At 36.3% G+C, this 27686-nt stretch overlaps 1 protein-coding gene and 1 long non-coding RNA gene across 2 annotated transcripts; one reads left to right on the plus strand and one right to left on the minus strand.

Annotated features, from left to right (window-relative positions):
- Positions 1-2471: 2471 nt before the first annotated feature.
- On the plus strand, positions 2472-27087 carry PREPL (prolyl endopeptidase like). Its single transcript, XM_063302830.1, has 14 exons — positions 2472-2826; positions 4172-4300; positions 7043-7112; positions 8612-8815; positions 12352-12472; positions 14029-14245; positions 15315-15500; positions 17622-17825; positions 18520-18695; positions 19311-19527; positions 21409-21558; positions 22785-22917; positions 25280-25362; positions 26830-27087. The coding sequence occupies exons 1-14, from the start codon at positions 2617-2619 to the stop codon at positions 26884-26886; spliced, it is 2157 nt and encodes a 718-aa protein (XP_063158900.1). The 5' UTR covers positions 2472-2616; the 3' UTR covers positions 26887-27087.
- Positions 26370-27522, minus strand: LOC134497176 (uncharacterized). Its single transcript, XR_010067901.1, has 2 exons — positions 27426-27522; positions 26370-27100 (listed from the first exon to the last, which is right to left on the minus strand). It is a non-coding gene; the product is annotated as an uncharacterized LOC134497176 (long non-coding RNA).
- Between the last annotated feature and the right edge of the window lie 164 nt (positions 27523-27686).

A 27686-nucleotide genomic window follows, 5' to 3' on the forward strand; every position in this document is an offset into this window, starting at 1 on the left:
CTTTATTGTAAGGTTATATTAACAGAATCTTGCAAGTCTGAAAGTACCCGTCCCACCCCTCACTTTTTCTCTCCCAAAAACTAGGGAGAGTCCCTTCTGAGATGCTTTCACCACCCCTCCTCCTCCAGATTCAAATTTTATCAGACACTTGTCTAGGCTGCAGCTCTTCCTCCTCTCTTCCAAGGTCATTCCCACATACCTTTATACTTCCAGGGAGTGCCTCACTTGGTGTTCTCCCCCTAATCTTCATGTGTGAGAGAGATAGGGCTCCAACACTTGTCTTTCTGGCAATTAAAAGATAATGTAAAAAAGAAATAATTTCTATAATACAATCTCATGGCCATGTAGCATAGCTGTGGTGGGTTCCAGCGATGGTGCTGGTTCTCAGGGGGAGAGAGCATTCCAGACTGATAAATGACTTCACAGCCCAGACCTGGTGGTTGGGAAGGTCAAGAAGTTCAAGGCAGTTATTTCAAGGTCAAGAAGTTCAAGGCAGGAAATAAAGAAGTTATTTCCTTTAGCTTAGTGTAGTAGCCTCAGTTTGGCAAGATTCTGTCTGTAGAATAGGAGCAATAAAGAACTAGAGTTAGAATACCATCTCAGCATGGTCTCTATCCCCGATGACCTGACAATAGCCTTTCCTTGAGAGACAGATCAATCTTACAAGGGTTAAACAAAATCAAACACTTTTTGATCCCCTACATGTTGACAATATGTAGAAAAAGAATTCTTCTGAGAGAATAAGATTAAAAAAATATTTGTGGAGCATTATAAATGTTAGGTAGGAACATCCACAAGGGGTGTCACAAAAGTTAAGTTCGGCAGTCACGGCAGTGCGATTGTCATGGCTGGCTCTGACCCTGAGGAGTCTGAGGAGAAAGAGGTTACTTCAGAGACCACTGTGGAAGAGCAGCCTGCCTCAGAGAGCAGCAGGGAGACACATGGGACTGATTTGGCTCCAGCTGGAGGCAGCAGAAGATGAGAGGTCTGATCCAGACCTCCTCCCAGTCCTAAGGTATATAGAGTTGAGTGAAGGGCAGAATAGAGGAAGTCTGCACAGCTCCTTGTGAGGCAAGGACATTCCCACTGGGGAATTTTATTTTAGAACCACCACTAGCAAGCAATCCTTTATTGGGAACAACCGCTCCATTTACCGGAACCTCTGTCTGTTGTGCCCTGAACTCTTGCCTGCGGAAACTCTGTGCTTTTGGACCTGGACCAGATGACAGCCTATGATGATTCTACAACCTCTGGACTGTACCCTGACAATGCTTCTGCCTGCTGCTTGGCATTTTGCTTACTTGGATCTTGCCTGTAAGTTTCCAAGGGATTTGGGACTATTGGAAACTGTGTATGCGTCTCCATACATGCCCAGCCTGCAGCTGCTGTAACTGCTCAAAGTAAAGCCTTGAACTGTACTTCTTTGTGCATGTGTTTGTGTGCATCTCAGACCTGGGACAGGACAGCAAAATTCTTCAAAAACATGTATGAAGGTGTGGGCCTTCAAATGCATGTTGATTTTTTTACATCCCTAACCCCCAAGTGAATGCCTCCTACCTTAGGGATACCATGATTGCCATTTAGTTTTAATCAGACCTTAGCCAAATGTGGATCTTTTCTGGTGCAGAGAAAGATCCAAACAGCCATGGGCAGACAACAAGAATATGAAAAACTGAACTGCAGGCATCAATTAGATAAACAAGAAGCAAGAACCAAGGCTGGAAATATGGACAGATTGGTAATCAGATTAGCCATACAGGAATGAGTTGTGTTGTGAGTATGACAAGTTGCTCATATTGTAGAATGAATATTATTATAACAATTATATAAAGTTAAATAGTTGACCTAAAGAATCTAGCCAGCTGATGAGCTGCAACATTCCTTCTCACTGCTACAGTAGTGCGATTACAGCACTGGAAATATTGGGCCAGTTAATTCCTTGAACCTGTGAGGTACCTCCATTGCTCAGGAAGTAAGGCACCTGGTATCTATTCCTTAAGTTCTTGGTATGAGTCTTCTGCCACCCTTAAGGAGATTCAATGAAATTATCTTGGGACCTTTGGTTGTGAAATAAATAGTGACCTATCTTTTGACAAATGGAAATGGAGAACTAGTTTTGTGTAGTTGTTAAGGGAGCAGGCTAGAAACCAGGAGAGTGAGTTCTAGTCCTGCCTTAAGCCCAAAGCTAGCTGGGTGACTTAAGCCCAAAGCCAGTCACTCTCTCTCAGCCCTAAGAAGAAAGCAAGGGCACATCATTTTTAAAATCTTGCTGAGAAAACTGCAGGGACTTGTCCAGGCAGTCACCAGTGACTCGAAGGCACATCTTTTGACAATATCAAGTATTCTTGTAATATTTTTGCCAAATTTTTATGTAAGTACTCTTTTTAGAAACCAGTAAGGCAAAGAAGTCTCAGGCCTGTTTATAATTTCTCTTCAATTAAAATTATAATTTCTTTTTTTTCTCCAGCTCTGAACTAGTAGAATTGAAGACTGTACACATTTGAATGTGAAACATCTAGTGGCTGTGACTACTTTACTTATGCTTGCTATTAATTTGGACTCCAACAGTTCTAAAAATAAGAATGAAGAATCAAGCAAGATGAATATTTTGTCGTCATGTATTCAGGAATAAAATATTTTCCTTACCTTTTGAAGGGCAGCATTGGTCGCTTCATGAGCTGCTTTAAATGTTCCTCCACTTCATCTGTAAGATTTTGTGGTCAAACAAAGCAACAAGTGTTTTTGTTTACAACATGTTTTAGAAATGTGTGCATTGTTCCTTATTCCCAAGGAAGCATTCAGCCATGGAGGTATTTTTCCTGCAAGGTACGCTGTTTGAATAAATCATTCAGGCCAATAAATATCTTGGCCCTTATACAATAAAAACTGCCTTTTTTCTTGTGTCAGTGACTCACTAAAGTTATTAAGTCAGAAAGTGTGTTTTCAGTTATGCTTATAAGACCATGACACTTAAAGTTTTGGGCTTCTGTTCTTCTGGATTCAATTGGATTCTGCTATTCCAGCTATTTTTAAAAAACTATTTATTCACTGGAAATCCAGTGACAGACTACAAACCAATAGAATAAGGATATTTTCATTTCTGCCGCAGACAATTTCTAATTTCTGTAGTCAGAAATTTAATTCAAATAGTAGCATTTTGTGTTGATAGAAATGAAAATGTTAAATGTTAACTGGGGGAATATCAAAAGGGACCTCTAAAGCTGCCATTCTCTACAGACTATGGAGGTAAATAGCATGGAACTAAGTGGGGCTAATCCGATTTAAATTTTTATATTAGATCAGGAAGAGACTGATAATGGATATGGGAAAATACAATAGCATTTATTGAACATTGCTAAGATTTTTCAGCCATATAGAATCAAGTTGTAGTTTATATAAACTTTTTGACATAATTACCTTACATTTTTAATTTACAGTTTATTATGTATTGGAGATGTAGATAGATTAAGTCTAACCATGTGGCAGTATATCAGAAGAATAGGTAAGCTTTCTGGACTGAACTGAATTCGTAGTTTTATAACATTATGCATTAGTAGCATATGACTGTAATGTCACATTGCTTATGCTTTATGATACACCTTCAAAACCAATTAATTGATCCTTGAATTTGTGTACAAGCATTAAAATACCATAAATTGTCCGTAGATCAAAGGTTCCATATCATTTTTAATGGACAGAAGTCCCTTGCCATGATCAGATAAATTAAGTACACATTCAACCCTTGTATTGTGAGGGTATCTGCGTGGAAAAATGGGGAGAGTCTTTATTTTTATGAACAAATAAAACATTGACTTTGCTAATAAAATTCATATTCTTGTGTTATAAATAGTAGCACTGGGCAGCTTTGAGATCATAGGAAGAGAAAGACTAATTCTGTCAGAAGTGGAGAGGAGTAGGACACCTTTCCAAAGTTGCTATTTGCAACTCACAGGAAGCCTTCATATTACTGATAAAGAAGACTCATTAAATTCAAAACGTATTCCCACAGCTTTCCAGCTGCTACTTGGTTACTAACTTACTTTTCTGGAATAGCATATGCAAAATATTTTCAACCAAAATTATTAAAGGCATATTTTAGTTGGTATATAATTTCAGGTTGTATAAGATAAATCCTGCTTATTAGCACTTATCATCTCATATCTTCTACTAGGAACTTCTGAAATCAGAGCAAAAGAACTGGAGGGTTTGTTCAGCAAACTACACAGATTTGAGAGAGAGAATTAAACAAAAATTAGAAAATCATTATGACAGTCATTCATCAAGTCTAAGTAGCCTAATGGTAAGTATTATAAAAGTTGCTAACTTGCTTATCCTAATACTGATACTATAAATATTTTAAAAATTATTTAAAGAGGTGTGTGTGATAAAGCTTGTCTTCTTAGTAACATTCTGCATTTGTTTAGCTCCTTAAAGCATTTAAAGTACTTTATGTGCATTACTTCCATATAATCCCTACCATAAATCTGTAAGTAGGTATTATTACCCCAGTTCTGCACATGGAGAGACTGAAGGAGAGTACTTTGCATTGGTCTATTTACTGAATGCATTGGGAAAATGAAGTTGAGATTTAACACATTTCATCAAGGCAGGATTTAAAACCAGTGTTACAAAGTTTTTTTCATCAAAATAAAAATTTTTGATGAGTCCATCACGATCATTCCAAAGTTTGAATATCCATTTACAGTTATTGAGGTTAAATGACTTTCATTTCTGTAGGGTTTTTTGTCTGTTTTGGTTTTTTAAAAAAACTTTACTGATTTTCAAAGTATACGTAAAATACAAAATGTAGAGTATAGAAAAGATGGAATACAGAACTAAAGAAAATAAAAAAAACTATAAAAGTGCAGAAATAAATAGAAAACATAGAAAGTGACTTCCGACCTTCTCCAACACAGATATAAATGCATATTATACAAGTGTAATCTATTACCATTAGTTAAAGTTTTAGTAACATATTGCTATAAAATCAAACCTTTCAGTCATCAAAACCCAAAATCAAAACTTCATTTTTTTTCAGATATAAGCAAATAATCCAAAAGCAATTTCCAAATAGAAATCCAATCACAGTATTTTCTCTTATAAATGCTGTCAACTTAGACATTTGTGCCAGTTCCGTTAGCTTAACTATCCATTCTTCCCTTCTGGGGATTTGTGGATCTTTCCATCTTTGAGCATATAAAAGTCTTGCTGCTGTTATCATATATAGAAGCAAAGTCTCATGCTGCTTCTCAAGCTGTTTGTCCATCAAACCCAGCCTGTCTGGTTTTTAAGAAATTTCATGATTTATATCCCATTTGTTTCTGCCAAGGTCTGAATATTTTTCTGAACGGTTACTGCATGCATAGGAGAGCCAATGTGGTATTATTGGTTGACTTCTGGGTCAGTTTCATATATGTATATGAAGGGATCTCAGAGTTGTGCCAAGAGCATAGAAACATTTGTAAACAACTTGAAAAGCTAAACAGTCAGATCTGATTAACACCTTGAAACACCAGGTGTGTTGCCTGACTGGTAAGTAAAAACAAAAAAAATCCAGAATAAGGCAATGGCAAACAACTTCCATATTGTTGCCAAGGAAGCTACATGGATGCATCCATGATGTTACTAGGAGTCAAGCTTAACTTGAACAAAATAGTACATATTCATGGTCCTGCAATTTACCTAATTCGGTAATAAATGAGAAGTATATAAACATAAATGTACTAGTGGCAGATGGATATGAAGGTATTTATTAGTTCCTTTAGTAAAACAAATGTTTTAAGGAGGAATACTATATTCCAGTGCCCAATTCATCCACTGACATGGATAAGGGAAGCAAATGAAACACAGATTTGAAGGCTGGATACAAATCAAACAAATAAAATGGATCACGGTATATAAGTTTCAATGGATACAAGGTGAAGTGATACCAGTGTACATCTAGGTATGCCTTAAGTCAGGGTGCCTAGGATAATAGAGTGTTTATGATTAACACTTGGGTGCCTAGAACTATAGAGTGTGTTTGATTAACACTTGGCAACCACAGGTAATCCTTGCTTACTGACCACTCATTCAGTGACCATTTGAAGTTATGATGGCACTGAAAAAGGAGATTTACAACTGGTCCTCTAAGCTGTGGCCATTGCAGCATCCCTGTGGTCATGTGATCGTGATTTGGGCACTTGGCAACAGGTGCGCATTTATGACAGTCTCATTCATGTGGTGCCATTTGCAACCTTCACAGCCAATTTCCAACAAGCAAAGTCAATGGGGAAGCTGGCAGGAAGTTACCAATCGCGGTCATGTGATATTGTGCTTAACTGCGGGTGATTCACTTCACGACCGCAACCAGAACTGACAACATAAGTCAGCACATGACATTTCACTGTATGACCTCGTTGCTTAGTGATGGAGTTGCCGGTCCCAGTTGCAGTTGGTAAGTGAGGACTACCTGTTGTAGGTATGAAGATTACTACCAAATTGAGGGGAGATGAAAAGGCTATTGGCTGAGATGTGATGATGGATGGTATAAGAATCAGATGTTTAGAATTGTATAAACCAGTGTTTCTCAACCTTGGCCACTTTAAGATGGGTATACTCCAACTCCCAGAATGCTGGCTGGGGAATTCTGGAAGTTGAGGTCCACCCATCTCAAAATGGTCAAGGTTGAGAAACACTGGTATAAACTAAGACTGTTTCTGTGAGTTACTAGATCTTTACAGCAGCTTTCTTAAAACCCATTTTTCAATTGAATTAATATTGCATCTACCAGAATGCTCACCTAGCAGTGGCTGAGGATTCTGAGACTTGCAATCGTAGTACATCTGGAAGACAGCTTTGAGGGAAATGCTAAATCTTACAGTTTTTATGATATTACTTGAGGGATATGAGGGAGCATATTTTGCTTCTAATTATATAGAGATCCCATAGACCTCAAGAAAGCTCAGTTTATTGTACAGTAATTTGAGAAAACATAATTACAGCTAATGACATAATTCTGCAAGATTTGTAATGGATCCATCTTTATTTTAATGTTAAACAGATTAAGTTTGGAGACTATATTTACTTCGAAGAAAACAGCTGCATATTTCGTTCAAAACTGGGAGAAGTAGGTATGACTATTTCTTATATAAAATTTATCCTTATACAAATTTATACTAAATTTAAATATCTTTTAGCATTTGGATATGCAGCTTTAATAAATTTAAAAAAACTTTCAATGTGGTCGTATAAAAACAATGTGTTATATTAGGCAAGAAAAGGTATATGTCATCCTCCACAAAATTGGTTATAACCACAGCCAGTCAGAGGGGAGCTGGGGCAGGAGGCCACATATCCTGGGCTTCACACTACAAGGGAGCCTTGCATTTAGGCATCAATTATTTTTTATTTTAAAATTATGTTTCATTCAGAGTTTATGTAATTTGCTTGCGTCTTTGTGAATGTCAGAGAGGAAAGTTGGACTCTCAAACCACTAATAACAAAATGCTTGTTTTTTTAATTTATCCAAAATATATTTCAAGCCTTCTTTAAGGGGAAAAGCCTTAGTGCCTGGCTAACCACATCTCGACTGAGAACTTCAGGATCAGGCTTATTATTACTTGAATGGGAAACCTTCAGGGAATGCCAGGGTTGTAAGTTAGAACACAGACTTGAAAAACATTGCAGAAGAAGACATTAGCAAACCACATTTAATTGAGTATAGTTGTCAAGCAACCTGTAAGGATCTATCCATGAACTGACTAGGAATCAAACTCCATTCAAAAGAGACTTTAAGTTTTTAAGGGGTAAACTTCACTCAAAGTAGCTTTTAAAAAATAAGCATAAAAGCCTGTGCAATAAAGTAATTCTGTTTGCTAGGTTTGCCATTTCATTTAGCAATTTGGAAATTGTGCAGCACATAAACTATAGCAGATGCCTTTCAAATATTATAGAACAGTATTTCTCAAACCTGGCAACTTTAAGATATGAGGACTTCAACTCCCAGAATTCCCCAGCCAGCCAGTCATATAAGCATATATAGGAGTATGTGTGTTTGTGTACACCCACACAGTGGCCATTTGATTTTATTTTAACCCAAAAAGAGCATGGGACAAAATATACTTAAAATAATTAGTTTTGAGTTACCTTCTTAAGCACAGATGTCATATCACATTCTCTTCTATGACTTTGCTAATATATTTGGATGTAGATTAGGGAATAAAATAACTTTCAAAATCAGTTTCTTTGTTTTGATTTTTTGCACAAAATTTAAATTAGAATTTTTGAAATAAAAATTATATGACCACAGTCTTGCCCATTTCATTGTGATTAAGTTCCATCTATCCATCCATCAGTTAATTAATTAATTGAGAAAATCTATGTGGTCGCTAAGAGTCAACACCACCTTGGCATTCAATCAATCAATCCAGTTCCATTAAAGCAAGGATGATTAAATTAGTCATAAATTCATACCATTGAAATTCAGTAACTTTAGCAAGATCAAGGTCTATGTGTACAAGACTAATTCCAAAATACTACATTTATAAACACATTCAGTAGTATATCAAAACAATAGATGATTGTTTGCATTGATTCTCCCATTTTAACATGACTGTTTTTGGTATTGTAGGTGAAGAGAACTATGAAGCATTACTTAGCACAGAAGCTCTGCCCTTTGAAGATTCTTTTATCCAGCAAATCCGAATTTCCCCAGATCATGGATATATGGCTACTGGAATTAAAAGTGCAAGTTCTGAAGAATGTGCTTGTATCATTGTGAAACTACATCCATTATCAAAAGTGGAATGTATTATCCCAAATGCATTTAGCTTTGGTAAGCATTTAGTATAAATAGGGGATATGCAGATCATTTGGCAGTGCCAGTCAAATACCATTCCTGAAATGTCAAGGCTATGAGTCCTGGTGGAAGTATCGTAGGCACACATGCAAATAATGAAGAAATCCTGTTGAAGTGGCTGAATCAAACCTTTGGGAGGCAGCTACCTAAACTCTTCTTGGAGTAGCATTTGTCTTATGCTCTTGCCAAGTGATTTGCATAACCCTAGCATAACTCTCTTGTGCTAAACTAATACAGCCTTCTTAAACCTGGTTCCTTCCATGTGTGGGTCTTTAATTTTCATAATTCCCAGGTGGGACAATCAGGAGACAGCAGGTTGAAGAAGACTATTACAACATGCTAAATCAACTTCATTGTACCTGTATCTTGATGTCAGAATACTTAAGAGTAGGAGCTTGTGTCACAAAGCTCATTTTATTTTTCTGATGAAACTGTCAGATTCTGTGGACCTCTCTAAATCCAGATATGTATAATCCTACATCAAGCAGCCCCCTACTTCACCATTTTTAATGAATCTTTCCATATAATAAACCCACACTTTGCTTTTGTATTGAAATCAACAGTAGTTGAAACTTCACTCTTCCAAGCAGTGAAAACAAACTTGCTTAAAATGGCATTTTCCAAAGGATGTTGGCACTACTATTTACTAAGGTGGTACGTATCCCTATAAGAAATACCAAAAGGTCAGTGTTCACATAGGGCGGTGTTAAAGCAGAATGGAGTCCTAGTGTAAATATAATAAAATATACCTTTTACAAATGTTCACACAAATAACCTTTGGGTTTTTTGCTTATTTGTATTATATTCTGCCTTTCCTGAATTCAGGAGAGTGTATATAATACTCTTCTCTCCCATTTTGTACCATTAATAATAACCCTGTGAATTGGGTTGGGGAGAAATGTGGTAACTGGCCTAATGTTATCCACTGAATTTTCATGGCTGAGTGAGGACTTAAACCTTCATCTTCCCAATCCTAATCCAACATTCTAATCACTGTGTCACACTGATTGTTGTCATTTGGATCACAGTCGACTTCATTTTGTTGTTGTTTATTCGTTTAGTCGCTTCCGACTCTTCGTGACTTCATGGACCAGCCCACGCCAGAGCTTCCTGTCGGTCGTCAACACCCCCAGCTCCCCCAGGGACGAGTCCGTCACCTCTAGAATATCATCCATCCATCTTGCCCTTGGTCGGCCCCTCTTCCTTTTGCCTTCCACTCTCCCTAGCATCAGCATCTTCTCCAGGGTGTCCTGTCTTCTCATTATGTGGCCAAAGTATTTCAGTTTTGCCTTTAATATCATTCCCTCAAGTGAGCAGTCTGGCTTTATTTCCTGGAGGATGGACTGGTTGGATCTTCTTGCAGTCCAAGGCACTCTCAGAATTTTCCTCCAACACCACAGTTCAAAAGCATCGATCTTCCTTCTCTCAGCCTTCCTTATGGTCCAGCTCTCGCAGCCATATGTTACTACAGGGAACACCATTGCTTTAACTATGCGGGCCTTTGTTGTCAGTGTGATGTCTCTGCTCTTAAGTATTTTATCGAGATTTGTCATTGCTCTTCTCCCCAGGATTAAGCGTCTTCTGATTTCCTGACTGCAGTCAGCATCTGCAGTAATCTTTGCACCTAGGAATACAAAGTCTTTCACTGCTTCTACATTTTCTCCCTCTATTTGCCAGTTATCAATCAAGCTGGTTGCCATAATCTTGGTTTTTTTGAGGTTTAGCTGCAAACCAGCTTTTGCACTTTCTTCTTTCATCTTCATCATAAGGCTCCTCAGTTCCTCTTCACTTTCAGCCATCAAAGTGGTATCATCTGCATATCTGAGATTGTTAATGTTTCTTCCAGAGATTTTAACTCCAGCCTTGGATTCCTCAAGGCCAGCTTGTCGCATGATGTGTTCTGCATACAAGTTGAATAGGTAGGGTGAGAGTATACAGCCCTGCCGTACTCCTTTCCCAATCTTAAACCAGTCTGTTGTTCCGTGGTCTGTTCTTACTGTTGCTACTTGGTCGTTATACAGATTCTTCAGGAGGCATACAAGATGACTTGGTATCCCCATACCACTAAGAACTTGCCACAATTTGTTATGGTCCACACAGTCAAAGGCTTTAGAATAGTCAGTAAAACAGAAATAGATGTTTTTCTGAAACTCCCTGGCTTTTTCCATTATCCAGCGGATATTGGCAATTTGGTCTCTAGTTCCTCTGCCTTTTCTAAACCCAGCTTGTACATCTGGCAATTCTCGCTCCATGAACTGCTGAATTCTACCTTGCAGGATTTTGAGCATTACCTTACTGGCATGTGAAATGAGTGCCACTGTTCGATAGTTTGAACATTCTTTAGTGTTTCCCTTTTTTGGTATGGGGATATAAGTTGATTTTTTCCAGTCTGATGGCCATTCTTGTGTTTTCCAAATTTGCTGGCATATAGCATGCATTACCTTGACAGCATCATCTTGCAAGATTTTGAACAGTTCAGCTGGGATGCCGTCGTCTCCTGTTGCCTTGTTATTAGCAATGCTTCTTAAGGCCCACTCAACCTCACTCTTCAGGATGTCTGGCTCTAGCTCACCGACCACACTGTCAAAGCTATCCCCGATATTGTTATCCTTCTTATACAGGTTTTCTGTATATTCTTGCCACCTTTTCTTGATCTCTTCTTCTTCTGTTAGGTCCTTGCCATCTTTGTTTTTGATCATACCCATTTTTGCCTGGAATTTACCTCCAATGTTTCTAATTTTCTGGAAGAGGTCTCTTGTCCTTCCTATTCTATTGTCTTCTTCCACTTCCGCGCATTGCTTGTTTAAAAATAATTCCTTATCTCTTCTGGCTAACCTCTGGAATTTTGCATTTAATTGGGCATATCTCCCCCTATCACTGTTGCCTTTTGCTTTCCTTCTTTCTTGGGCTACTTCTAGTGACTTCATTAAATATTTGAAATGTTGTCCTAAATTGATAAGTGTATATACATACTGGGAAGGAGAATTTAAAGGGAAATAATATGCAAAAATTTCAAGCAGTAACAATTACTGTAACACTTAAGTGGGAAAAGCTTTGTGACACTTGGTACTAGAGATGCCACAGATGTTAATAGGTCATCATAATAGTGGAATTCATGTAACTCAAAGCTGCAGTGAATGTACTAGATGTTGGGCATCTTTTTATTTTCACAGTGGTAAAATACTGTTGTTTGGACACTAGAAGATGTAGAAGGACTGACAGTTGAAGTCCAGAAAGAAACAGATCCAGCACAGTAGTACCTACTGCACACTGATTCTGCAGGAAAGGAAATTTTGAAAAAAATTGCATTAATCGCTTATTGCTTTTCATCTTAAATTTAATCTTAATCAATGGTTAACTTTAGAATGTGCATGTATCTTGTGCACGTATGTTGTTTTTCACATGTTCATTTCCAACTTAACTGTTTTTACATTAGATTTATTAAATACAATTCATTATGGTTCCCAGTCATATCTGATATTAACAACAACTAAGCTTTCTTTTTTCTCTAGAATGGGCTACACATGAGATTCTGTTCTATACCACCCAAAAGAATCTTCAGTGTCATGATGTATATTTGTCTGATTTTAATAAAAAGTATTCTGAGCTGGTGTATACAGAAACTGATGCAAGGTGAGTCAGATATAGTTAACTACTTTCTCTATGTGTAATTCTATATTAAATCTGATAAATATAGACAGGACAAATATCCAGAAAAAACTGTTATTTTTTTATAATAGTCAAAAGAAAACTGACCAGAAAGGTTTTTATGTAGCAACTCAGTAAATGCATAAATTTTTCACTGAAGGGAAGATGCCATTACATAAAGCTTTATAATGCTTTATTCACATGGAATAATTGTGAAACTGCACAGTTACTGCAAAAAGAATATGAAAAATATGGGAGCAAGACTTTATTTTGTATATTTAAGGTAGGCATCAATCCTTGATCTGTATTTACCAACTGTTATAGTCATGCTTTGCTTTGAAGTAACAGTCAGGAGGACAGAAGGGAACTGTTAGATTTACCCCAAAGCTATTGCCCGTATTTTGTGGCAAATTCATTAGTGCAACAATAGAAAAGCTATTATCTTATGTTGCTGCCATATGCTCCATTAAAAAGCATTGTGGATTAATGCAGATAAATTTGGATGTGCCAGTGTCACAGTTGGATTAGCCTGGTAATATGTTGCACGTTCATGTATGTAATTAATATATACACATACCTGTAAATAAATAATAATACATTAAATAAATAAATAATATATTCATGTATATTCATGTATATAAATAATAAAACTGCTGTGATGGATTAGTCCAAAAACATTTCTAGTTCAATAATCTTGGGCTCAATTTGCTCAAACTGCTGATAGAACATTTTTAGTGTAGGAAATAGCCAACATACTTCTCTGTGCCAGCTTAGGTGCCTCATTCCGAATGTTACAAAGCAGTGCGATTTGTTTATTTTTCACTTATTGAGATTAGGAACCCAGCCAATTCTGTCTTATTGAACAAATCATAATTAAGCAAACCATGGTTTAACCCGGTGTGAGAACATAGGAAATAATTCCAAAGCAGAATTTTTCTTTAATGTTGATTTATTAATCAGGACTTGAAACAGAACCAGACTATTTTTAATTCTGTTGATAAATTAATATTAAGCCTCATTTTTCTCTGTTAAGTACAACAGAAAACTAGCTTACTTTTATCAGGATAAAGGCAAAACTAGAGGGAAGAAGGAAGGGCATATAGAGCATTTCAAGAATTCTTTTGGATCCAGTCATTCCCAAGATTGAATCATTTAAGCACAACCCCCAGAACTGCTAAGATTATGAGTGCCAGCAGTTCTACATCCTTTCAGGCAGTGCCCTGTCACAGCCAAATTCTTTAAAGCATCCCTTCTCCACAATATGTTTTCATCCTTGTTGAGGAATACCTAATCAAGTCTGCATCCTGCCTTGTTCATGAAGCCAAATCTTACCTGTAACCAGGCCATGGTTCCTAGTAAATCCTGAGCTGCTCCAAAACAAATGACTTAGTTGAAGAGCAACATCTCAAAACAGGCTGAAGTTCATATATCATCTTAAGCCAGAAGGTGTTATGTTGTGTTTTAATTGAGCGTTTGTCAGTAAACCACCCAAAGAATTATGAGGTCATGACATTTATTGTTACTCTGTTGTTTGTTTGCAGGTACTTTGTGGATCTCTACCGCACAAAGGATAAACATTTTATTACTATAAACAGTAATAGCAAGACCACCTCTGAAGTGTGGTTGATAGACTGTCATCACCCTTTTAGATCTCCTGTTCTTGTGCAAAAACGAACCAAAAGTGTCATTTATCATGTTGAGCATAGAAACAATGAGCTATATATTCTTACTTCATATGGAAGCCCTGTGGGGTACAAGGTATGGGAACTAGAAAGCTTGGTTCAGACAGTTAACCACATTACATATTTTAATTATTATTATCAGCCCAAATCAAATCACTGCAGGATAAAGGCCTCTTTACTGAAGGTTGTGGATTATAGTGTACCATGCTGGTCTGGTGCAGGTTTGTAGATAGATGTTTTTCATCTTCCTGTCTGAGGTAAAGTGACTAGTCCAAAGACACCCAAGCTGGCTTCCCTGCCTAAGGGAGGACAAGAATCTGGGTCTCCCCATTCCTAGTCCAACAACTTAAATACTATACCACACTGGCTCTTGCATTTTAATTTCTGGGGTGGGGGGGAGACTATGGTTGGTTTCATGGTCAAACCTTGTATCTAATATTTTTTATTTCCCTATATGTGCTTTTAAAATTCACCCAATTATCACACTGAATTTGTAAGATCATCCTATTTAAATTTTTCATGCAAAAACACAAACTCTGAGGTATATGTGGCTAAGAAAGATCTATCGAAGTAATAATTACATTTGTTTTTACTGTATAGCTTGTTCTAGAAATAAAATTCCATCATTTCTCTCCATAATGCTCATATCCTTATGGCCTTCATTTCATCTTTGTATTATCTTTCCTGCTGAGATGTGTAGAAGGTTTGGAAAATACTGAAAAGCAGTGGAAAAGAAATACAGCTTTGCTCAGCTGGATATTTTCTTGATTTCTGACTGGTACTTGAGACAAAGTTGAAAAATATGTGTTACTGTGCTGGTTATTTCATTCTTCAAAATTTAACAAGCATAGACATAAACCTGCTAAGAAGACAGTATAACAGCAGAAGTTCACTTTCCTCTAAAGATAAGAAAAAATTTACTTACCCTATTTCTTTACTTTCAGATGACATGGATCTAAATTAAGACAGTTCTTTCTCCAGAATATCTTGAGCTATCCAAGCTAATATTAAGCTAGTTATTCAAGTTATTGAATGCTTGTGGAAGCATTTTCTTACATGAAAACTGAAATTTGATTGAAAGTGCTTAAATGTTGGCTAATTTCATTTTGTTCATATATGTATGCAGGCTCTTCTTTGTTTTATAGCTGATGAAAGCTCCAATTGGTTCGTGTAGTTTGGATAATTGGCAACTCATTTACATAGTAAAAGAAAACACCAAATTAATTGACTTAGAGATGTTCAGAGATCACTGCATCACCTTTCTGAAACTTGGTGGTGAGCTCTATTTGGATATTATTTCTCTTGTATCAAATACAATTGAAAATGTTAAGGTAAATATTTAAATTACTACACGTCTTACTTTTTAATATTAATTTTCAAAGGTGAATTCATATATTAATTGCAGGACAAAGTAAATGTGTGTATCCAAAGGTTTTCAGAGATGAAGAATATAAATAAATTAATTGTGTTAATTACAGGCTGGTGGTTGATAGAGTGAGGCAGTTATCTCATACTGCATTTCTAAACACTAGGTATCTAACTTCTGACACTAGAACTGTCATGATGACCTTCAACATAGGAGGCTTTGGGGAATAACCTCTTGATGTATTGGATGGGTATAGACATAATAGGCTGAGGTTATTCATGCCATTAACATGGTTATTATTTTCTTCTTGTTTTTTCCCCTGCTTGGATCATATACCCAGCTGTCATTAGAGCACCAGCATCATGATTACTGAGTAGTAGTAAACATTCCAAGGATGCTTTAAGAGCTGTTATCAGCATGGCTAAATTATCTACAGTTTCTGTAGTAATTGTTTAGCAGACTTTTCTGCTACTTGAGTACAAGTAGCAAAATCACAGTACCTTAGCACCAGTCCTAAAGAATAACTGCTCTGCAAAACAGGAGCTTCCCTGGTTCCTTAGAATCTGGTGCAGTGATGGAATAAAAAACATTAACAGATCAGTAGTTAAGAACATAATTTTTTAAAGTAACTTTAAGGATACATTTTGTGCATAAATAAAATCGACACATAAGATTTCAAATCCATAGCATATTTTTCCTCGGTTCATTCCCACTTGCCTCATAGAGCAAGCAGATTGTGACTTGCAACTTTTGACCACTGACAGTCTTAGTTAACAGAACTATTTCTCAATTAACATTTTCAGCAAACTAATCTTATCCAATACTTACCAAATTTTATAGCAAAAATAAAAGAAATAATGTTATATTAAGCATAGATTAAACATAAGATGAACCCTTGTTATACTTTCTTTGTTTTTTTTAATTTTACACAATAGTACAAATTTTGCATATTATTTTAGAGGAATCATATATAAAACATTTTCATTAACAAAGCATTTTTAAATATCTGGATCAATTAAAATTCATTATATTTCCTTGTCTAGAGCATCACTTTACTTAGCCAGGTTTTCTGTAACTTTAAAAATCAAAGGACTCTCTTGAAAACACAGGTTAACTCCTGCCTTAATACTCAGTTATCTGAAAATATTTTAAAATTTCACTTAGCATGATTGCAATAAAATGGTAAGCTTATACACTCTCCACTTTGCTAATTGTAGCAGTCAAGTTAAATATAGTGCCCATTCTGTAAGGTTTTTTTAGACTTTTTAGATTGATCCTCTTCAGGTTTTAATCAATTACACGGAGTGCAGTTTTTCTGTGTAAAGCTTTTTGACTCTGACTGCCTCAATTTCCAAAAGCCTTTATCAACCCAGTAACCAGAACTTCTTAAAAGAAAGTAAGCAGTGGGTAAGAGACCCTGCTGCTCTCAGAGAATGAATCTTGATTCCTTTCATTTCTAGGAGTGTTAAGTCTTAAAACATAATAGCCCTGAGTTTCTGAATGTAGCTGTGCCAAAAAAATAATTTTGTTCTTCACAATGGCTAACACTGGGAACAGAGTCAGAGGCAAGGATTATAAGTGGCTGAGCACCCCAAAGCCAATGCAAGGCCTCAGTGCAATAACAGACACTGACTTGGCTGGGTTTCAAGTTGGATAGAGTGAGAGAGCAGACCGAGGGGCAGGAAGAAAGATTTTTAAAACTTCCTAATAATATAGAAGAGTGCAAGGTGGGATCTTGTAAGAGATAAAGCCTGCATTTTAATTATTATATTTTTAGTGCCCAAATGACCACTTTCAGTGACATTGCCTAGTACTTTGCCTCCTCTGATTATTTCAAAATGGCGTGACATTTGATTTCCATTTGCATTATTCACTGAATGTGATTAAGCAGCTTTTAGGGAAAGTAGTTGCATTGTTGCACTCATTACAGTGGGGTCCTGCCATCTCAGCGTTTTTTAGGGGGCAAGGGAAGCAACTCTTGGCAAGCAGAAGTTCAAATTCTTTTATCGGAGTGGAAATTAAGAATATAGTTCAACAGAGAAAAAGTCTAAAGACTGGGGAAATATTAAAAATTGTTGTTTTCTAGCTACCTGCCTGGGCCTGTTCACTGGAATTGGAACCTAATTCTGAGTATACTGCCAACACTTGCTATTTTTGGCTCATGTCTCCTCTTCAGTCTCCAGTTCGTTTTGCATACTCATTGATGGAAAAGAGCCTTATTGAATTTACTGAGCAAGAAGTACCAATTACAGTGAATTGTAAAACTGTACGTCTAGAAGCTAAGAGCAAGGTAAGCTCTTCTCATCTTGGCCTCTTGTAAACAGGACTTGGAAAGAAAATACAAAATTCCCTATGAGATGCCCTAATCAGCAGATCTGTTGCTGTTTCTCTGCTGTTTGAAGGGTTAGTACAATATTTCTTTTGTAAGACCTACATTTGAAAAACATGAAGGCAAAGTTATTTTTTCCCCCAATGGAAATGGCCTTGTTTTCCTTGTCCCCCCAGACAAAGCAAGTATAACATACAAATGTTAGTGTAAATGATAATAATCTCCACTGAATCTCTTCATGAAACACAAGTTTTCATGAAATAAGAAAAATAATGGTGCAATCTGTTGTATTATTCAGTCATATAGCAGAGAGTTCCCAGCAAACATATAAGCTGTTATATTTGCTGCTGCATTCAGTGTGAAGAGTACGAAGCTATTCAGATCTCAGTGCAGAGGGTGCAGGAAGAATGGGCTGCTTTCATGTTTTATAAACTTCTCATGAGCTGCACTTAATGAGTTTTATGCTTCTCATTGGTAAACAAACCCAGTAGCAGTCCCATCTTTCATTTTATTTTCTGAGAATTTTTGTACAAAGTGTCAAAGAATTACTGTGATAAGTGAAACATGTTAAAATATGTAAATTGAAGCTTTTCTTTTGATACATGCTTTGCAAATTTTAAATATGCTTTATTGTGAAATGTTCCCTTATCTACAGGATGAAACTTGGGTACCAATTACAGTTTTTTATAAAAACAATTCTATACAGCTGCACACGATGCCACTTCTGGTTCATGTATATGGAGCTTATGGAATAGACTTGAACATGAGATTTAAAACAGAAAATCTAATGTTAATCAAGGATGGGTGGATATTAGCTTTTTGTCATGTTAGGTAGGTCTGTAATACTATAAAACTGTTTTGCTTGTTGTTATTATTGCATGTGTGCCTGTACCTGATACCCTTATTGCTTAAAGTTTTAGCTTTATCTTTTAGCTGTAACATTTTTTTATTCCATTCACAATTTGTTTTCTCCAGTTATTTGTAATGTACATTACTGCTGATCATTTCATGTGTACTGTTCGCTAATAATGTATTTAAGTATCCATTCTTTGCATGAATTCAGTTAACTTCATCAGAACACAATATAGTTCTATGGTTTAGTACCATTTTTAAAAGCGTTTTGATATCTGTCTTGTTTGCAAGTATGTGTGTTCTCCACCATCAGATATATTGAGAATTTCAAGATCCATGGCCTTTTTGATAATCCAAGTGGAAAATCAGAAACAATTGCCTTGTCTTCCATTTGCAGAACAACATGGAATGGCCACATTCAGGCCAACCTGATTATCATTTTTTTAGCTTAAGCTTTTTAAAAACCCATTAACACTTAAAGCAGGTGTTTCTAATCAAAGCACATATGTATTTAATATTCTTGGATAAATATTAGGATGGGAATAAAATGTCTTCAAGATTTTTTGTTGTTATAACTCTTGTTTTAATTGTCAGAGGTGGAGGAGAATTAGGCCTGAGATGGCATAAAGATGGCTGTATGATGAAGAAGCATAATGGTATCCAAGACCTCCAGGCCTGCATCAAGTTATTGCATGAACAGGGATATTCTCAGCCCATGCAGACAGCTTTAATGAGCACGAGTGCTGGAGGCGTTCTTGCAGGTGCCCTCTGCAATATTGAGCCTCATCTTGTTAGAGCTGTGGTTTTACAGGTGAGATAACTATCATTCCATTTAAGTCCACTATAGTGATTTTTTTTCCCAGAATAATATTCAAAGACTTTTTAAAATAAACTATTACCCATTCACAGTAAAATATAAATTGTAGTTATAACAACAGCAAGCACAGGAAGATGAGGTGGGATCTGGTAAGGATAAATCCCAAGGGAATTTGTTATATAGCTTATGAGTGATTCAAATGAAGTCACTGTCCTGTGTGCTTGAGAAATAGGCTTCTGACATCAAGGAATATCTTTAAGAGGGTCTCTTCTGCTGTCTTAAGTGCCAGATAAGCCATAGCAAGGTGGAGGAACACTCAGGTACATAAGTCCAGTGCTGTGTAAAATTAAAACTAATAGCTTGAATTGTATCTGAAAATAATCGGGAACCTATGCAAATTTTTCATTATGGGCATAATAACTGTATCAAAATATTACATGGTAGTATAATTGTCCAGCCTTTTGCAACCTAGCTGCCATATTTTATATTATTAAAGTTTCTGGGCACTCTCTAAGGCAAATTGTAGTACTTAAGGTGATGATATAACCAAGTGTCAGGCTTTGGTGATCAGGATTTGGTTGTAAATCACAGACCCTGACATTATATGTCTTAACTATTATGCTCAGTTTTGGTTAAAGTATCTCAGACCCACAATGTGGCTCAGCTTGATAAAAATATTGTTTACTAGAATCAAAACAATTGATTACCATCTATGATAATCGTGTGAAATTGTTCCTTCTTCTACCCTCAGTAATTTCAAGCCGTTAGGTTTTCTTCCAGTCTTTCTCATGTTTCAGTGGACTTTCCCTTCTGAACTTCATGGCCTTGAAGCTGAGCAGTGGTTGCTTGATGTCATAATTAACATCTCTAACTGTAAGAATCACTGGCTTTCACATCAAGTTATTAAGCTTCTCCTTTTTTTTCTCTTTCTCCCTCTCTCTCCTGTCTCCAGGACAAAACAAAATGAAGTTTAGGTTTTGCCTTCCAGTAGTATCCTATGCATGTGTGGTTCAGTAGATAGCAAGATGGATTGCATTAGCTTTCTTCTGAAGCTAATACCTTCTATATAATCTATTGCAATTGCCCATTTCTTTCATGGTTATATCCAGAAAAAGGACCAGCTTCAGGGTTTCAAATTCTCCACCAACTGCTGAGACTGATGCCATTATGAAATGGTGGCCAGCTAACCCATCTACCCCTGCTGTTTTTCTCCTCTTGTTTCTTTCTATTAATCTCTGAGCAATTTGGCAGTAACAAGGAGCAAACTGGGTCTGGAAGAAATGGGAAGGCAAATCCTTAGCAGAAACAGTGAAGGAAGTTGTCCAAGTGCCCTCAAAATCTAGAAATGGCAGTATTGTGGCTAACCAGATTTTCAGGAAGAAAATAGCTCCTTCAGGTTTGAGGAAATAAAGAAATAGAGTAGCAATTACAATACTAAGAGATCAAGCTAATAGAAGAAGGAAAGTGTTGCTGGTCTAGGACTGGAAGAGTCATCTGTAGTTGGATCAGTTCTTGGGTCAGGACCACTGAACACTACAGTAAGTGAAGAATCAAAGTAAATTGGGGTATCTGCAATAACCAAATACGTTTCTTTGTTTTTCATTTATCAGGTAATGTGCACACACGATATTATTCATGGTTAAAAACACCTTGGCTTAGCATGATACATTACTCTAGTCTTTATGTATGATCACTGTTTAAAGAAGTTACCTTTTTTCTCTGTATCTTTAACCACTAATATCATGAAGAATATCATGAAGTATTATTAACTTCTTCTCACAAGTTAAATATACTAGGAAATACCAGGCTGACATCTGGTATTTGCTTCACTCATGTTAAAACGTATGGGGAAAAAAATGTCTATTTTCTTTATAGGCACCTTTTCTGGATGTTTTAAATACAATGCTGGACCCTCATCTCCCTTTAACTATAGAGGAACAAGAAGAATGGGGAGATCCAGTGATAGATGAGGCCTGCAAGGAATATATTAAAAGTTATTGTCCATACCAGAATATTAAGCCACAGGTACTATTGCATTTTTTCCTGATTAAATATAATTGCATTTTATATGACAAAATGTTGAATTTAGAGAGCGGTTTTAGCCATTCAAACAATTTTAGCAATTTATGATATCTACTCAAAATGAAGAGAAACTAAAACTGAACATAATGAAACATATAACTTGGACTCCTAAAAAGCAGATTTCAATAAGCAATAATAAGTAGGATCCCTTGGCGGGAGAAACTAATGGGAAAAGGGACTCAGCAGGGGTGGGAGTTCTTAAAGGAGACGATATTAAAAGCACAGTTACAAACTGTGAAGGGGAAAAAATGAGGATAGAAGAAGCCAATGTAGCTGAACAGAAGATCAGTTATGGGTTCTCCATTGTTCAGTATTTTAATTAATGATTTGTATGAAGAGGAATGGTTGCAAGTCTGCAAATGATACAGAATTAGACAGAATACCTAATGGATGGAATACCTAATACCCTAGAAAACAGAAATAAAATTTTAAAAGATCTTGCTAGATTTGAGAGACATGCAGAAAATGACAGAATAAAATTTAACAGAGACAAGTAGACAGTTTTTCTGCTTTCAAGAAATGAAATGTATAGATACAGGATACGTGGTTTGGTAATGCTATCTGGATCACTGCAGCCAGAATACAGTGGACTACATTGCTGTGGTCAGACTGCAGTCTAATCAGTAGGGATAGCAATGACCGTCCAGGCAAAACTGATAGAAGGGGCTTCAATGCCTCTTTTGAGTAACTGTGTAACTCTGAGCAAACAGGTAACTTTCCCATATCAGTGAATTGGACTGGGCTGCATTGGATAGGTACAGTTGCACCATAAGCTCAACACTGTCTGGCTCTACCCTCAGGTAACTCACTTGCTTCGTTATCAATTGCCAGAGGAAGAAAGAGCAGCTCCAGTAGCAGCCAGGGCCAGGGCCAGAGTTTTATCTGAGCTTCTTTCTAATCTTGGAGAAAAAGTTTATGGACTTTCAACAGAAGACAAGTGCAACTGCTTACTGAGTTAGAGATAAGATATTCCCATAATTGTCAGCTGTGGCTACAGCCTGGATAGATTTTTCATCCATATAATTAACTCTGTTAAATGCTTCCTTTCTGCTGACATGGCAAAGCAACTTCTACCAAGTTAAAAATTAATGACTGCACAGTTGGTATCAATAATTCCATCCTGCTAACTCAGACATTTTCTTCCCTGCTCTCATTTTTTTTCTTTTTAGAATTATCCTTCTCTTTTTATCACAGTTTCTGAAAAGGATCAACGAGTTCCTCTGGCAGGATTGTTAAGATACATCAATAAACTTAGAAAAGCTGTACAAGACCATGCTGAAAGCAACAGTTCAGATGATAAAGGTAACACTAGCAATTTCTAGATCAGATTGGGATATGCTTAATAAAACAGTTGCAATAGTTTGACTGTTTCCCCAATCCATCAGAAAGGAACATATGGAAATAGTCACTATAAGTATGTTTTCCTTCAAGCTAAAAGTCCAGTCTAGGAGCAAGAGCTGTGTCTGCAAAGCTGCACCATTGCTCCCTTCTTTCAAGAACTGGAGAAAGGGGGAAAAAATTCATTGGCTGTCTAGCAGTTGTTAGACTATTGAGACATTTGATTCAGAACAGGTTAGATTGCAGTTCCATATTCTAATTTAGAGGAAATATTAAGATTAAATATTATTATATCATAATATTAAATATTATAATATATATAATATAAATATACAGTATATAAGTATATAATATAATTATATAAATATAATTATATAATAATGTAATGTACTTATATAAAATTATATAAAACATAATAATATATAATATATATTGCATAATATATACTGTATAATATAATATTAATATATAATATAATATAATATAATATAATATAATATAATATAATATAATATAATATAATATAATATAATATAATATAATATAATATAATATAATATTAAATAAGTTAAGGTTAAGAGACTGTTATTTTTACCTATTTCAGTTGCCCAGTTAAGAAACCGGGTTATTTTTACCAAAGCCTTCACAGGAAGGAGCAAGGAAGAACTACATACAGTATATTCATGCTGTTTTTTCTGCAATGCAACCTGATTTATCATAATAGGCTCATGATGTTGAATTAAACCAATTAGAGTTTGGTGTGACTCTTGTTTTCCGACTGGACTTTTCAGCATATTTCTTCCTCTTGGAACAGGGCATGCATGCATACACACACGGACACCCTATTATGTTGACATACTGTATATTGATTATATTGAAAAAGATAGCATGTGTTGCATGCAATATATTAACATTTACATAAAATACAGTAGTTATAACATCCAGAAATCAATCTGCATACATAGAGGAAATTATTAAACAACCCAGAAATAGAAAATAGCAAAGATTTAATTTTCAATAATTGTGTTAGCATTTAGGCAGAATTTCAGTATTAAAACAGAGATCCCATTTAATCATCCATGTAGTTTGCAAACACACTTAGCATTGCATTGGTTTTTCCTGATTGACAGAAATGTTAATATTTTGGTAAATAAAGTACAGCTACTGTTATTCAGCAATTAGTGTCTCATATTTAGATTGAAAACTTGTGCTCAAAGTTGAAAGATGATAGATAGATAGATAGATAGATAGATAGATAGATAGATAGATAGATAGATAGATGATTGATAGATAAGATATAGAATTATTTCCTCCATTAATCCTTCAACTAATATCTGACTTCAAAAGATTCATCAAGAATGTTGTTATAAATATTCTCTGTGCATGTATATCTATTCAAAAATAAAAAGAATTCCTAGCCAGCATATAGTAACCATCAGTATAAGCAGTCTGTACTGATGATTATCAATTGTAAATGGTATGTTTCCACATATGAAGCATTTGAAAATTATTATAAAAGTAATATAAGAAAATCTCATAGATGATAACAAGAGCTTATTTCTATTCAGAAGTCATATTCTTTCCAAGGTGAGCATACACAGCACAATAATTTCAACTATACAAAAATAATTGTGAGATACTAACAGTGGTGCAAATAGAAATTGTGTTTTCCATGCATCCTAAATTATTGGAGGAGCAGTGGTTTTGAAAGTCCTTTGCTTTTTTTTCCCTCAGTTCCATTGTTATCACTTCATAAATTCTTTGTGCGATAGATTTTATTGGGTATTATCAGTGTTGGAATTGTTATTGGTCATTTTGGTGCTTAGTTCTGACCCCAATTAAAGTTCCATTAAGGAACCAATTAAGGTTCCATTAAGCCACCTTCAGCCATAGAATTAGAGAGATGTTTCCTTTCTGTTCTACTCCACTCCATAGGACTCCTCTTGCTGATTATAATACTGGTAACAGTGATGATAGTAGTTATAGCACTGTTCCTGCTGCAAGGGCATTGTGACTTAAAATGGACCACATGAAAGGCTCCTTGTTGTAGTAGTTACTGGGTAACTTTGACCTCTGAATCACATTTTTTGGCCTCAAAAAATATCCAAAATGTTCTCCTGTTGTGAAAATGGATTGGAATAAATAGGTACAGGACACTAGTAAATTATTTAATTCACACAACCAGTCACTGAGTGTTAAAGAGCTATAGCAAAATACTTTTCTTTCAGTGTTATCACCATTAGAGTACATGCTTGTTTATGTTTTAGAATAACATCACTCCTGTCCCATTAATGTTTTATATTCCATCTGATATATTTGGTTTCAGGAGCTCAGATACCTAATATTATCTTAGATGTTCAGCCAGGAGGCAGCCATTGTTCTCCAACGTGTGAGGATTCTTTAAAACAGGTAGAGGTATCCTTTACAATGGATAGAGACATAAATTAATATAACCTGTGAAGATAATTGTTGGTCCTCTGGGAGATTAAACTAAAACCTTGGAGGCATGGACATTATGGGAATAACATGTACATAAACTTGAAGTGTTTGTGATTCTCAGTAATATTGTAATCTATTTTAAAAGCTTATTTTTTTCTACTTCTGTATATACAACCCTTTCCATCTACCAAATCATAAAGCAACCCTCCCACTTAGGTTATGTAACTCTCTTTATATAAACAGGCACTCCTTCCAGTTATGGGGAAAGAATTCTAGGTATCACCATTATAAACATTTACACTATCACAACCTAGTAAAAGAAATACCTGAATACCTTTGGAATAAAAAAATTTGGAAAATTTTATTTCCAATCCAGTGCTGCACATGTCAAATTGTCGTCAGTAGCACTAATCATGGGGGGGTGGGGGGGTGGCAGTGGGGGAAGAAAGATGCACAGAGCTTAAATTCATTCATCTTCCTTCTCCCCAAGCTGTTGATTGGTTAAATCATTTTGACTGAGATTCTGCATGGGATTCAGCCTTTTGGATCATATTGCATTGACCAAGGAAGACCTTCCCACTAACTGACTGGCAATAACAATTTACATGGGCTTCTCTATAAGTGTATCAGGACTATACTTTGCACTTTATATAGTGCAAAATCCAGAATCTGTCCTTTTGGATAAAAAGGATCCTTCTGCCTATAAGAGCTTCATATTCAATAGAAAAATTATTCTGTTGAAAGGGAGGCCGCAGTGGTCTTTGTTAATTTCTCCTCAACATCACAATCTTCTTTGTTTCTTGAAAAATCTGTTCAGGTGGTTGGTGGACTGTTTAGAACAGCGAGGGAAATAATGCTGTGGATTCTCAAGGAGATGAGAAATTTTGCCCAAACTGTAGCTTGGAGATGATTATAGATTTCTGTATGTAAAAACCCAACATAGGAAAACAGTGCATCATTCTTTCTTTCTGTGCGGTTGTGTTTAAATATTTTTAAAGTGTAGATAAAGAACTTTTTACTTATATAGAAGGCACACATGCTCACATGAAAGTACTTCAACCACAGGCTATGACAGAAAGAAGCAAAGCAATTTTGAAAGCATTTTGTGACACCAGCTTCAGCATTGCTGCTGTTGTTCTGGTCACAAGCTGTGTTACACTTGACAGTAATGCTCAATTCACAGGAAGCTTTCCTGATCTCAGTGAAAAGCCCATTAGAGCAGCTGCCATTTTCTAAAGAGGATTGGGCAGGAAGAACTCTGATTACTCTTCAGACTGCAGGCAAACCCACATGATTATCTCCAGTGTTACAGGAGCACGAACGGCACTGCAAGGAGACCATCAGTTGGGTTGGAAAGAGCTGCTGATAATACATCTCTAAAGTGTGCAAAAGGTTATGTGTACTCTGTTTTGTAATAACTATTTTTAATTGTTTTAGGTTGCAACACAACTAGCATTTCTATACAGTGAGCTTGGACTTGAGAAGAGGGAATGAAGCCAGGCTGGAATGTTTGTCCCTTTTGCAAAAGGAGAGGAAATAGATTTGGCTGGATATTCAGGATTACCTTTCTATGTGATTACTTTAGAACTTATAATTTACTTTGAAAGTAAATTTATCCTGTGTTTTCATGAAGGCAAGACACTCCTCCAAATTCAGAGGGTCTTTTAACCTCAATAAAATAATTGTTTGTTTGAATTGTCCTCCTTTCCTATATTGGACGCGGTGGCGCTGCGGGTTAAACCGCTGAGCTGTCGATCGGAAGGTCGGCGGTTCGAAACCGTGCGGCGGGGTGAGCTCCCGTTGTTAATCCCAGCTCCTGCTCACCTAGCAGTTCGAAAACATGCAAATGTGAGTAGATCAATAGGTACCGCTTCGGCGGGAAGGTAACGGCGTTCCGAGTCGTCATGCTGGCCACATGACCCGGAAGTGTCTATGACAATGCCGGCTCCAAGGCTTAGAAACGGAGATGAGCACCGCCCCCTAGAGTCGGACTCGACTGGACTTTACGTCAAGGGAAACCTTTACCTTTTTACCTATATTGAAGTGTATGCAAAGTGGCTCATGATCAACAATCAGAAATCAGAAAGTACAAACCAAAATAAGGGAGTAAAAATCAGTAGTTAAAACTGATTAAAACAGTAAGAGGTAAAGATTCCCATTTAGTCGTGTCTAATGACACACTAGGGGGTGGTGCTCATCTCCGTTTCCATGGCCGAAGAGCCAGCATTGTCTAAGGACACTTCCGCGTTATGTGGCCAGCATGACAATCACGGAAACGCTGTTACCTTCCTACC

This window comes from Candoia aspera, chromosome 1 (assembly GCF_035149785.1).
Source record: "Candoia aspera isolate rCanAsp1 chromosome 1, rCanAsp1.hap2, whole genome shotgun sequence".
Lineage (NCBI taxonomy): Eukaryota > Metazoa > Chordata > Lepidosauria > Squamata > Boidae > Candoia > Candoia aspera.